General features: G+C 46.3%; 1 protein-coding gene across 1 annotated transcript; it reads right to left on the bottom strand.

Annotated features, from left to right (window-relative positions):
• Window positions 1-1188: 1188 nt before the first annotated feature.
• On the bottom strand, window positions 1189-9909 carry LOC126085053 (zinc finger protein 416-like). Its single transcript, XM_049900001.1, has 3 exons — window positions 9650-9909; window positions 6836-6962; window positions 1189-5536 (listed from the first exon to the last, which is right to left on the bottom strand). Exons 1-3 carry the CDS (start codon window positions 9680-9682, stop codon window positions 4134-4136), a joined length of 1563 nt encoding a protein of 520 aa, XP_049755958.1. The 5' UTR covers window positions 9683-9909; the 3' UTR covers window positions 1189-4133.
• Between the last annotated feature and the right edge of the window lie 2248 nt (window positions 9910-12157).

Here is a 12157-nt window from a genome sequence, read left to right as displayed (position 1 = left end):
GTTGAACAGCCGACTTTCAGCTAGCGGTCACACACTTAGCCATTTGCACCACGCAGGAAAGTATGAGGTGCCTATCAGTTAATAGACTTGTAAGACAAACTGAATAAAATCTTAATAATACATTTTGTGTCCTGATTGCAATCAGCCTTAACATATTTTTGAGACATTTGATAAAATTCAGCACTGATACCATATTCCCAATATTTTAATTTTGTGATAAAATCATGAATGAGTTGTTATGAACAAGTTGTTACATTTTAGAAACACATTCAGAAGAGGTTATGCATTAAATGACATATCTGAGACTATACGCAAAAAAGATGAAAAAGAATGGGCATGTAATAAGGATGGTAGAATGGGCTAAGTGTTCATCGGTTCCATGATGTTCTTTCCCATTGTCACATATTTGAAAATAGTCATTACAAAAGCTAAATTATGTCTTTCTATCAGTAATTTTTAATGTTGAGAAGGACGACTTATAAAGGGCAGGAGGAAACTTTTGGTTTCAGGTGAGTCACTTGTATGGAAACATCAAAATGTACATTTAAGTCTGTGCTGTTTAAGTCAATTATTCCTTAATTAAACTGTCTGGAAAACAAGTGTACAAAACTTGTCACTTCCTAATCATTTTACAAGTTTTTATTATCTACGTTCTTGAGGTGGTGTGTGCTACTGGCAACTCTTCCCAACTCCACATTAAATGACATTGTGCTGGCAATTTGAATTTGGCAATGGTGGGAGTATTTACACCACAGAAACTGGCAAATACTAAAAACCCATGCTTGATTTATTGCATTATTCAATGTGTAGGCTTAAGGAAGTGATGGAGGTTATGTTAAAGTTAACGATACAGATTATACTTACAAGTGTGTGGTGTATTTGGCTATTGTATTATGCATAGCACCAAAAAAGTTGAGTAAAAAATGAGGAAATATTCAAGTTCTGAACAATTATTCCAAAAATTCCAACACGTCATTGTTGTTTCACTATCTTATTTGTTAATGAAAAGGGAAAGAGTCAAAACTCATTAAAGAAATAAGCAGAAGATATGAAGTAGTCTTTTACCAAATAAAATGTACAGGTAGCAAATAAACACATGAAAAAAATACTCAACATCATGAATCATTAGGGAAATGCAATTTAAACCATAATGAGATACCAGTACACATTTATTAAAAGGAATAAAATTTAAAAAGCTATATTGCCAAAAATGTGGAGAAAGTAGAAATCTCATAAACTGCTAGTAGGAACGTAAAAGAGAACAACCATTTTAAATCAGTTTGGCAGTTCCTTAATAGTTAAAACATTCCTCCAGCCTGACTTAGGCATTATACTCTGACTTATTAACTCAAGAGAAATGAAACATATCTCCATGTAAAAAGTTGTATATAAATGTTCATAGCACCTTTATCTGCAATAGCCAAAATCTGGAAATAGCCTGTATGTCCACAAACAGATTAGGGATAAACAAATACTGGTATAGACAGAAAACAATGCCACTCTGTAATTAAATGAACTACTCATATAAGCGGAAACCCTGGTGGTGTAGCAGTTAAGTGCTACAGCTGCTAACCAAGAAGTCGGCAGTTTGAATCTGCCAGGCGCTCCTTGGAAACTCTATCGGGCAGTTCTACTCTGTCCTATAGGGTCGCTATGAGTCAGAATCGCTCAACGGCAGTGGGTTTGGTTTGATTTTACTCATATAAACTTTTTTTTTTTTTAAGCACCACTGATGAATATCAAAATAGTTTTTCAGCTTGGAGGAGACCAGAAAAAAATTAAGTGAACACTTTCATGTAAAATTCTTCAAAATGCAAACTAAACTATTGTAAGGTAAATCATTGGTTGCCTGGAGCACCTAAAGAGCCTGGAGAGATTATAGGGGCGTGAGGTGAATACGTGTGAGACGGATATACTCATTATCATGATTAGGGTAGTTTCATGGGTATATATGTATGTCAATACTTACCAAATTGTACACTTTAAATATGTGGAGTTTATTGCAAGACGATTATACTTTAATAAAGGTTTAAAAAATGGTTCAAAATAAAAATTTAGATCTTCCACTCCTGAAAATCAGGTTTAGCAAGCCTAAGTTGACTCCACCATCACGCTCTTCAAGCCCTCGGAAGGTAGCTTTGTCTCAGTGGCAGCAAAATTAGCGAGCAATGAAGGCCATTTCCTCCCAACAGGAATGCAGCTGGGTCATAAATATCACATGCCCGGACAACAGGATCTGCATTCTCTCTGTCCTTGTTTTCCTGCCTGAGCAGCAATAGCCCTGAGGTGAACACCCAGAAGTCACAGGAATCCACAAAACCTTTATTTTCTGACAATGACTGTTGCTGGAATTGAATAAGGTTCTTGCCTCTCACTGGCCAAGAATGAGCAGTTAAGGCACGAAGAGTTTTCCACACACAAAAAGCTTTATTGAAGAGGCTTGCCAGCTGAGACAGGGAGGGCCTAAGCTACACTTACCCCTATCTTACAGAACAAAAGACTTGCCCAGTTTTTAAGTTTTTGGGTGGGAAGACTCATGTGTATTCATAGGCATAGGTGGGGATATGCTAATAGTGCGTGTGCAGCAGCTTTCTAAGATGGTTCCTGTCCCAGAGGCTCTGGGATTCATAGCAGGACTTATTATGGGGTGTTACGCCAGCACAGTCTCTCATTCCCCAAGTGCAATTCCCCAGCTGTGCCTGTAGCCTCTCACTACCCCTGGTGGAAGGTCACATAGCAGTCACAGGTGGATGTTCTGCACACGCCCCTGGGGCTGGTTTTATCCAACTGCTTCTGAAAGACAACCTTAAGGAAGTTTCCGGGCTGTTTTCTGATACCCTGCCCCATTGTTCCAGGGAATGCCTTTGTGCACCCTGGCCCATTTCCTGTTAGTTTATGTGAATTGCAGATTTGGGGGCCCCTCTGTTCCCTGTCTTATGACCTCAGCTACGTAAGACATACAGCTCTGGAGGAACACAGAATGTGTGTACACACTGATCCCACACAGGCATGGTTACTGGAACACTAGTCAAAGCACTTTTAGAAGAGGCTCATTCCCTTTAATTTGCTGCAGTCTCCACCACTCCCTATTAACCCAATGTTGCTGTAACCAACTGTGGTTCCTCTGGCTCCTAGGGTCCTATAACCAGCAACACCCACCTACTGGATTCTGGACATCAGGGCTCATACCTCCTTTAGAGGACCTAGGGAAGAGTCCCTCAACAGTGCTGGGCATAATGTGATATGAAAAATTCATGTTTTTCCCAAGAAGCACGGGAGTGGCCCCTCCTCAGGATGACCTCTGAGCGCACAAGAAATCCTGGCATCCAAGCCACAAATCAAGACCACAAAGCCCTACAGTCCTTCCTAGGAGACCCTGGGCAATGTACAAACCAGGCCCAAGCTGGAAAGCCATTTTCTGCCATAATTTCATCCCCTCTGAGGCACACAAAGTTTGGGATCCCCACGAAAGTTATTCACCCTTCATGCTTGTAAAGCCAAGTTCTGCTTTCTAAGCCCTCAGTGAATAGACCCCCGCCCCCCAAGATAAAAGGCGCTTAAACAAAAGTCCTTTATTATTGCACAAACCAGAGTACTGTGTAGCAGGTGGTTCCTAGGTTGGTGACCAAGAGGCTACAAAAGTTCATCACAAACACAACTTGAGCCTAACAGTGTCCCTGAAAGAGGTAGTCCTTTTCTGCAAGCCACCGACAGAACTGATATTGGGTTAAATCTGGGTCAGGTCCACGCCCTAACTTTTCAGACAGAAGGGAATGAGGACACCCTAAGGGCTCAGGCCTCTCAGGATTTCCTCCAGCTAATAGGTGGACACAGAGTTCTGCTTCCCCGTGCATGTTGGGGTGGCGAATGATGCAGGCTGTGGGCACTGCCAGGGGACAGAGGTGACATCGCTTGTAGAAGCTGACAATGATGACAATCTGGCAAGAGCCCTAGGCAGGTTAGAAAGTACAGCCCAGCTCCTTAAAGCCTCCCCCATACTGGAAACTTATGCGGAATCTCCCCACTGTGGATGTTTGGACTTAGGAGGTTGAATTCAGGTCGATGACTCCCCTAGAAAGGCTCTACTCCAGTGTCATTATACTGACCAAGCACCCAGCACATTTCCTGCACATCTAAGGCCTTTCTCCAGTATGAATTCTCTGATGTTGAATGAGGTCGGATTTGCGGCTAAAAGATTTCCCACATTCATCACACTCATACGGCCTTTCTCCAGTGTGAACTCTCCAGTGTTGAATAAGGCCAGAGCTTTGCCTAAAGGATTTTCCACATTCATCACACTCATAAGGCCTTGCTCCCGTGTGAACTCTCCGGTGTTTAATGAGGTCAGACTTGCGGCTAAAGGATTTTTCACACTCACTGCACTTGTAAGGCCTTTCTCCAGTGTGAACTCTCCGGTGTTGATTGAGGCCAGAGCTTTGCCTAAAAGACTTCCCACATTCGCTACATTCATAAGGCATTTCTCCAGTGTGAATTCTTTTGTGTACAATAAGATGAGAGCTTCTGCCAAATAATTTCCCACATTCACTGCACTTATAAGGCTTTTCTCCAGTGTGAACTCTCCTGTGGTGAATGAGGGTAGAGATGTGGCTAAAGGATTTCCCACATTTGCCACACTCAAAAGGCTTTGCTCCTGTGTGAACTCTCCAATGCTGAATGAGGCTGGAACTTTGGCTAAAGCATTTCTCACATTCACTGCACTTATACGGTCTTTCTCCAGTGTGCACTCTCTGGTGTTTTATGAGACTGGAGTTGTAGGTAAAAGATTTCTCACATTTTCCATACTCATAAAGCTTTTCTCCTGTGTGAACTCTCTGGTGTTGATGGAGATCGGAGATTTGGCTAAAGAATATTCCACATTCACCACACTCATATGACCTTTCTCCAGTGTGAACTTTTTGATGTTGAACAAGCCTGTAATTGCAGCTGTTGTTTTTTCCACATTTACTACCCTCACAAAGCCCCTCTCCAGTGCAGACGCTTTGGTGGTGAATAAGTGTGTGTTTGTAGCTAAAATCTTTCTCACATTCACCCCACTTATAGCGTGTCTTTCTGCTGTGAAAGGCCTCCCCACACTTGGTACTGCTGTGTAGCTTCTCACTGTTCAGAGAGGCCTGGTGCTGGAGAAGGCCTGAGGCTGCTGGGACATCCTTCCCAACCTTCTCACAGGTGAAGGGCTTCCCTGACCCTTGAAATTTGCAGCTCTTGACAAATGAGGTCCCATCCACATCCCTCTTGAAAGATTTCTCTCTACTGTGATGCTTCTGGAGCTGGGGAAGGTTTGCACTAAGCCAGAAACCTCTGAAACATGCCTCACTCAAGCATGGTTTCAGCCCAGAGTACGATGGCTGGAGTTCATTCAGGTGCAATATGTCTTTCAAGACTGGGACGTACATGTCACAGGGGTGAGTCTTCTGGGTAAAACGGCCTGCTTGTGGGGTACTGATCTGTGACACTCGTTCTACAGAAACACTCTGCTCAGAAGATACCGCCTCCTCCTCTGTTCCATGCCAACAGCCTGAAGGCAGAGAAATGCTGATGAAGTGCATGCTGACTTTAGTGGGGAGGGGAAGTCCCTATAACAAACGTGGATCAGGCACACCTAGAAGTGAGTCCATGAGATTATTTTCAATATAATGGAGTTGGGGGCGGGTTGAGAAAGGGGCTGCTTTGCAGTACTGAGCCTCTGAGGATTACAGAATGAGAAGTTTCACCAGAGGAAGGATACAAAGATGGGGTGAAGCACAGGAAGGAGAGGCAGGGCCTCTAACTCACTCCAGTGCCAACAGCCTTCAGCAGGACCACATCAGTTGGTGATGCATGTCTGATGTGCAGAAGGCTGGTTGTGTTCAGGGCCAGGAAAATCCATTTGGAACTGAGTAGTTAGTACTCAAGGATTACCTAAGGACATGTGCACACCTCATGACATGTTGTGTGAGTCCAAGTTGAAGAATATTGCAGAGAGCAGTGAAGAGGAAAAAGTGACAAGCAGACACCAGCAAGGGGCGGGGGGCAGCCAAGGCTGGAAGTCACAGCTCAAATGACAAGTCATTGAAGTGTGAGGTATGGGGAAGAAAAGATAGAAATGAGGTCTGACCAGTGGCATTTACACCAAAATACTGGTGGACACAGAGCAGCTCCTGGCATGACTTGAACAGAGATCTGATGTCATGTCATTTCCTAGTTACCACTCAGCAGGGCCAGGCCTCTGAGATAATGCTGCCATGTCCCCTGTGAAATGCAACTGGGCCTCTACTTGAACCCTGTCTGCATGAAGGGACTTGCAAGATACAAGTCCTAAGGGAGAGACAGGGCAAGGGAGTCAATTTAGTACACAACGGACCACAGGACAGAAAATTAATACTATAAATAAAAACCTCAGGAGAGGGCCTTGCAAGAATAGCCATGTAAGTAGTGACCGTGACAATGCCTACAATTCTTGGCAGTCAGACAGGAGGATATGTCAGATAGAGGAACGGGCAGAACCTGGAGCACAGAGGTAGTGTGGATACGGACACATTACCCAGTCAGGACGAGAACAAGCAGCGGGGGATCCGCTGTGCTGAACGGAAGACTCCTGACTCCCAGACTCTTGCCTCCACAGTTTCACACAGCAAGTGGTAGGGCTGCTCTGGGAGTGCATTGCTTAGGGCTTCGCACATAGCTCAACACTGGCACCCTCAGCACACATGCCAAGAGAGCAGGGAAGGCAGCAGAGCCCATAGTCTGGCTTTGGAAGGATAAAGCTGTCTCTGGGGAACAGGAAGGGAAAGACAAAGACCAGCTTAGCACATTGGGGTGAGTGTGGCAGTCTTACCTAGGGAGGCTATGATTGCAAAGTTCTCCAGCATCACATCTCGGTAGAGGATCCTCTGAGTCTCATCAAGGAGCCCCCATTCCTCCTGGGAGAAGTCAATGGCCACGTCCTCAAAGGTCACACCACTCTGTCAGGATGGAGACAGTCCACGTCATGATTAATTTCTCCTAGGATCCCAAGTTCTTCCCCCCATCCTGTATGTCCCCCCTGCTCACCCTGCTCCCCAAATCCCCACCTCAGGCTAGATGATAGGCCCTGGTGCCACTAATACCCGCTCTCCCCTTACGGTCCCACCAATCATCCAGTCAGGCGACAGCAACAATAGACAGGTGGGCGTGGAGATAAGGTTCAAGCTCTGGGCCTAGAATCCAGGGCTAAACCCCCTTTTGACAGGTAATTCTCCTGGGGTTACCCAAATCATGCCTCCCAGACACAACCAAATGTGGGCTTACCTTTCACCTTTAGGTCCCCAAACCTGGGGCACCAGGACCATCAGTTTATGCCTGTCTCCACATGCATACCACTCTGTTCCACACTCTCTCACTCTGTACTCCCACAGCTTCCTCCCCTCCCTGCCCTACACCATAGCATCTCCCTGGCCTCCAGAATGTAGGTCTACCCTAGAACTTTGATAGTCTCCGCTCCCAATGTCAGCCCCAGATCCCCAGCTCTGTCATACTCAGAATAATCCCATGGATTCATGAAGGCTTCACTGTCTGATTGTTCCTTGCTTCAACCTCAGCCACTCAAGACCACTTGCAGGATCAAATGCCCATGGCCCTCTTCCACTTGTGCTACACTTGCTGACATTTCATCAGTCACAACTCTCTTCTCTCCACCTGATGCTCCTTCATAGCCAGGTCCCAATGATTCCCCCATCTCAGTCCTATTAATTCTCACAGGTGACCACTTGTGCCTTGAACTAATCCACCAGCCTGACCGAAACACCCCAGACCACACGTAGGGTAACCACAAAATCCTGCTGAGTCCACAAAATGGTGACTAAGTTCTCTATTGTCTCCATTACTTCTGTGTCTCATGTCCACTCATCTCTTGGCAGTCTGTGCCCCCTTCCAGAGCATGCTCTCTCCTACACCCTTCTCATTGCCACTTCTCTCCCTCACCTGTGTTTGTCACACACAACACCCCAACCACTTGCCCAAGAAAGAGACGCTGTTCTCGGCCCCCACCCTCCCCTTTCTGGATTATTATTAGCATTACCACCATGGACTGGATTCCCCCTCCTAACTGTGATGTGCGGTTCCACCCTGGACCATACTCTCACTACCACCTTTTGTACCTCCCATCCTGAACTCCTCACCAGAGCTCCAAACCTATGTGTCAAGCTACCCATCTGATGCCTCCACTCACTGTACTCTTAAACATCCAAACTCTTAACACAGCAAAAAGAAAACTCTTAATATTCCCAATGCAAGTCAATCCTACTACTGACCATCCCATTTCAACTGCTGGAGCTTCCATCCTTCTGACTGTTAAAACGAAAAACCTTGGAATTATCCCTGACCCCTACCTTTCCTTCTGTTGCACTAAAAATCAGAAAGTCCAGACAGCCCTACTTAAGAAACAAATTCAGAATCCAATCATTTCTCCCATCTCCACACTGATCCATCAACACTCAACTACTGGAGTAACCTTCTCTCTGGTCTTCCTGCCTGCTTCCTCACCCAGTCTGTTCCCGACTCTGCAGTCAGAGGGAGGCTGTTATGATCTGGGTCAGATCACCCCCTACTCTGACCCAAACCACACATTGCTTCCATTAGCTCCAGAATAGATACCCACCTTCTCAGGCTGCCATTCAGGCCTGACTCCTACACCTCTGATCTCTGTTCCTACCAGAGAGAGGAGAGCTGCAGTTCTCTGGACACTCCCAGCTTGGCCTCACCTCCTAGCATTTGGACATGCTGATCCTTATGCCTCAAAAACCTTTCACACTTCATTCCATTGGCTGCCAGAAATGGGCACTTCCATATAATCCCTGGCCTGGACTCAGCATCCTGGGCTTGGGATTTCCACAGCATTTCCGGACCCGAGCGCTGGGAAAATGGCAGGTAAAGAGCTCCAGGACCCCACAATCCATATGTGTGGGGTCAGAATTAGTGAGACTCACCCGTGTAGGGCCCATAAGCGCTTCTGCAGCCATGGGAAGATATAGGAAAATGAAGATGTGAGAGGCAGGTGATCAAACTGGGGTTTCATGAGCCCAGGACTCCTTGTACCCATGCACGGCCCTGGAACCTGGTGAACTTGGGCTAAGTGTGTCATCTCCGGGCCTCAGTCCTCAATGCTGCCTCCTACCAGCTCTGTGATGTTGGACAAGGATTCAATGCCCCTGTGCCCCACTGTTGTCATCACCCCAAACTCCACTGGTTCTTCCTCTTGGTAGCTTCTAGAAACTTTCTAAAATCCTAACTCAGACCGTGTCCCTCCTCTGTTCACAACCCTCCATGGCTCCCAGTGCCCTGAGAAGAAAGGTAAAACTCCTCAGCCTGCCATCCAGGCATGACTCCTAACACTCTCTAGTCCCTGCAGACAAGAATGATCCCAGGTTTCCTGAAAGCTCCCGGTTCAGTAGCACCTCCAAGCCTTTACATATGCTGGTCCAACGCATATAACACTCCCACGCCTCATCACACTGGTGTCAGAGATGGGGACCCCACCCACGCGTACCTCTTATACTGGACACCGACGCGTGCGCTGCAGTGACCTAAGAAAACCCCTCTCATCCGAGGCTTTAGGATGCGGAGGAAATGGCCGGAGAGGGAGAGGGCCCTGTGTCAGGGATGCAGCACCCACCTGAGGCGAGTCCATCAGCGCGGCGGCCGCCATCGGAAACTGTGGACAGAGCGGGGCCGGGGTCGCGCACCAGTATCCCCAGCCCGGTCCTGACGCGGATCACTGCTGGCGGCGCCGCTGCCGAGCTTCAGGCCCACACCCTGTGCTGTGGGGACAGTGCCTCCTCTCGCGCCTTGCCGGTACCGTTACCTCGGACCGACCCAGAGCTCCGGAGCCTCTGACCTGGTCGATGGACCCAACAACAGCCAAAATGACCGCCGTGGAGGACGCCGGAAGTCCCGCCCTGTCGTGGTGCGTTCCCATAGAAATACCACTTTTCTGAGCTCTCATTGGCTTGGCGGCGCAGGTCATTGTGGGAAATGTAGTTCACATAGCTCCATGGCCCTGGCTAAGGACGCCCCTCCCCCTCCCAGATAAAGGACTGGCCGCACTGGGAAACTTTGGGAAATAGCATCTCCTGGCTCCCAGAGAAGGTGGTGCAGTGGCGGGGCGGGTAACCAGAAGGTTCGTAGTTCAAACTTACCCAGCGGCTCTGTGGGAGAAAGACGTGGCAATCTGTTCTTGCAAAGATTTTTGCAGCCTTGGAAACCCTATGGAGTAGTCATACTCTGTCCTATATAGTTGCTGTGAGTTTTGTTTTTGGACAACTGAGTGGGTTTGAACCTGAGAAAGGCAGCCTCAGAGCTCAGCCCTTCTAGGAGACACCTGTTTTGGCTTATTCTCCTACACTGAGCAGCACAGGCTGCACATTCTTCTGAAATTGTCCTTGACAAGATAACCACGCAAAGGCCATAGCTGGCCTCGGCTGGTTTTAGCAGGTTTTCAATACCATCTTGACACTTTTAATTATCTGTTGGCTCATTCAGTGCAAAATACATATACGCATCTCGCCTGTGGGTGGAGGCTTAACATGCTGATGAAGGAAAATCGACCTCTTCATCCCAGGGAATAATCCTTGTCTAAGAAAAAAAAAAAAAAAAATGGTTTTTTTTTTTTAAAGAAACTGCATAGTCATCCCCAAGCTCACCTGCGTGAAGGTCGATCCTGAATATTCACAATAAATTTGTATTTCCTTGTCTGCTCTCTCTAAAAACTCGCCTCCCCAAGCTGCCTTCCAGCAGTGTTGGAGGCAGCAGCCCCAACAGTTCCTTTCCTTGTGCAACAAAATAAAGACACCTTTCTAATCTCCCACCTCAGCCTCTTGTTTACTGGCTGTGATGAGTCTCGCTGAGCAAAACATGGGGTTTCCACCTGGCAACAAACTGATAACCTTTAGGTTAGTAGCTACTAGCAAACTACCCAGGATCTTTTGAATTAACAACATGGCACCAGCATCCCAGACCCCCGTCAAGCCCTCTATGAACTACGAATTGCCCAAAGGGGTCTCACTAACGTGACTTCAAGCACCCTGTCTTCTAATACATATTTGCTCATTTTTTATTTTTATATAAGTCAAGTTATGCAGTTTGTACTCATTTGGGCCTGAATTTTAAAAAACTTCAGCAGATATCCCTGAGGTTGACGGAGAGTGGCGTTCATAACAGTATGTTGCCTTGACTACATGTCTGGTAAGATATTACTCATAAGTATGTGGATGCACAGTGCAATTCTTGTAAGCAGTGCTGTCAATGAGCCACTCCTCATCTTTCCAGCTGCTTCTGTGAAAGATGTCCTACTCCTTTGTGTTCCTTGGGGTGGGCTTTCTTTTTTGAGATGTGGCAGTAAGGGTATTTCTAGTTTCAAGGTACAAGATAACACAATTATTGACTTTACATGGAAAAATGAGTCATGTGGTTTTTATTTAGGAATTCTTAACTGTACCACCCAGCTGTAATTACTAATGGGTAAGTAGACAGTTACCTACAATGCAGCAAGGTTCCATTATCACATAAGTGGCACATAGCTATGCTCTCTGTGCTGGCCAATGGGCTGTGTGCTCACTGACCCTCACTATATTTGGGCCCCTTTCTTTGTTACCTAAGGAGCCCTGGTTAGGTGCAGTGTCTAAGCAATAGGCTGCAAACTACAAGTCTGGCCATTTGAACCCACCATCCGCTTCACAGGAGACAGTTGTGGCAGTGTGCTTCTGTAAAGATTACAGCCTTGGAAACCGTATGGGGCAGTTCTACTCAAAGGCCATGGGTTTTTGTCTTAGTTATCTAGTGCTGCTATAACAGAAATACCACAGTTGGGTGGCTTTAACAAACAGAAATGCTTTTGCTCACAGTTTAGGAGTCTAAAAGTCAGAATTTAGGATGCCAGCTCTAGGGGAAGGCTTTCTCTCTCTTTTGGCCCTGGGGGAATGTCCTTGTCCCTTTTACTTCTTCTAGTCCTTGGCTCCTTGGTGATCTTCATGTGGCATGGCATGTCATCTGTCTTTACCCATCTCTGCTTCTTGCTTGGTTCTTTAATCTCTTTTATATCTCAAAAGAGATTGACTTGATATACACCCTACACTAATACTTCCATTAGCATAACAAAGAAAATCCATTCCCAAATGAAATTATA

The sequence above is a fragment of the Elephas maximus genome, chromosome 11, assembly GCF_024166365.1.
Source record: "Elephas maximus indicus isolate mEleMax1 chromosome 11, mEleMax1 primary haplotype, whole genome shotgun sequence".
Lineage (NCBI taxonomy): Eukaryota > Metazoa > Chordata > Mammalia > Proboscidea > Elephantidae > Elephas > Elephas maximus.
The sequence above is the reverse complement of the archived record's forward strand: the minus strand, read 5'-3'. Positions and strand labels throughout refer to the sequence as shown.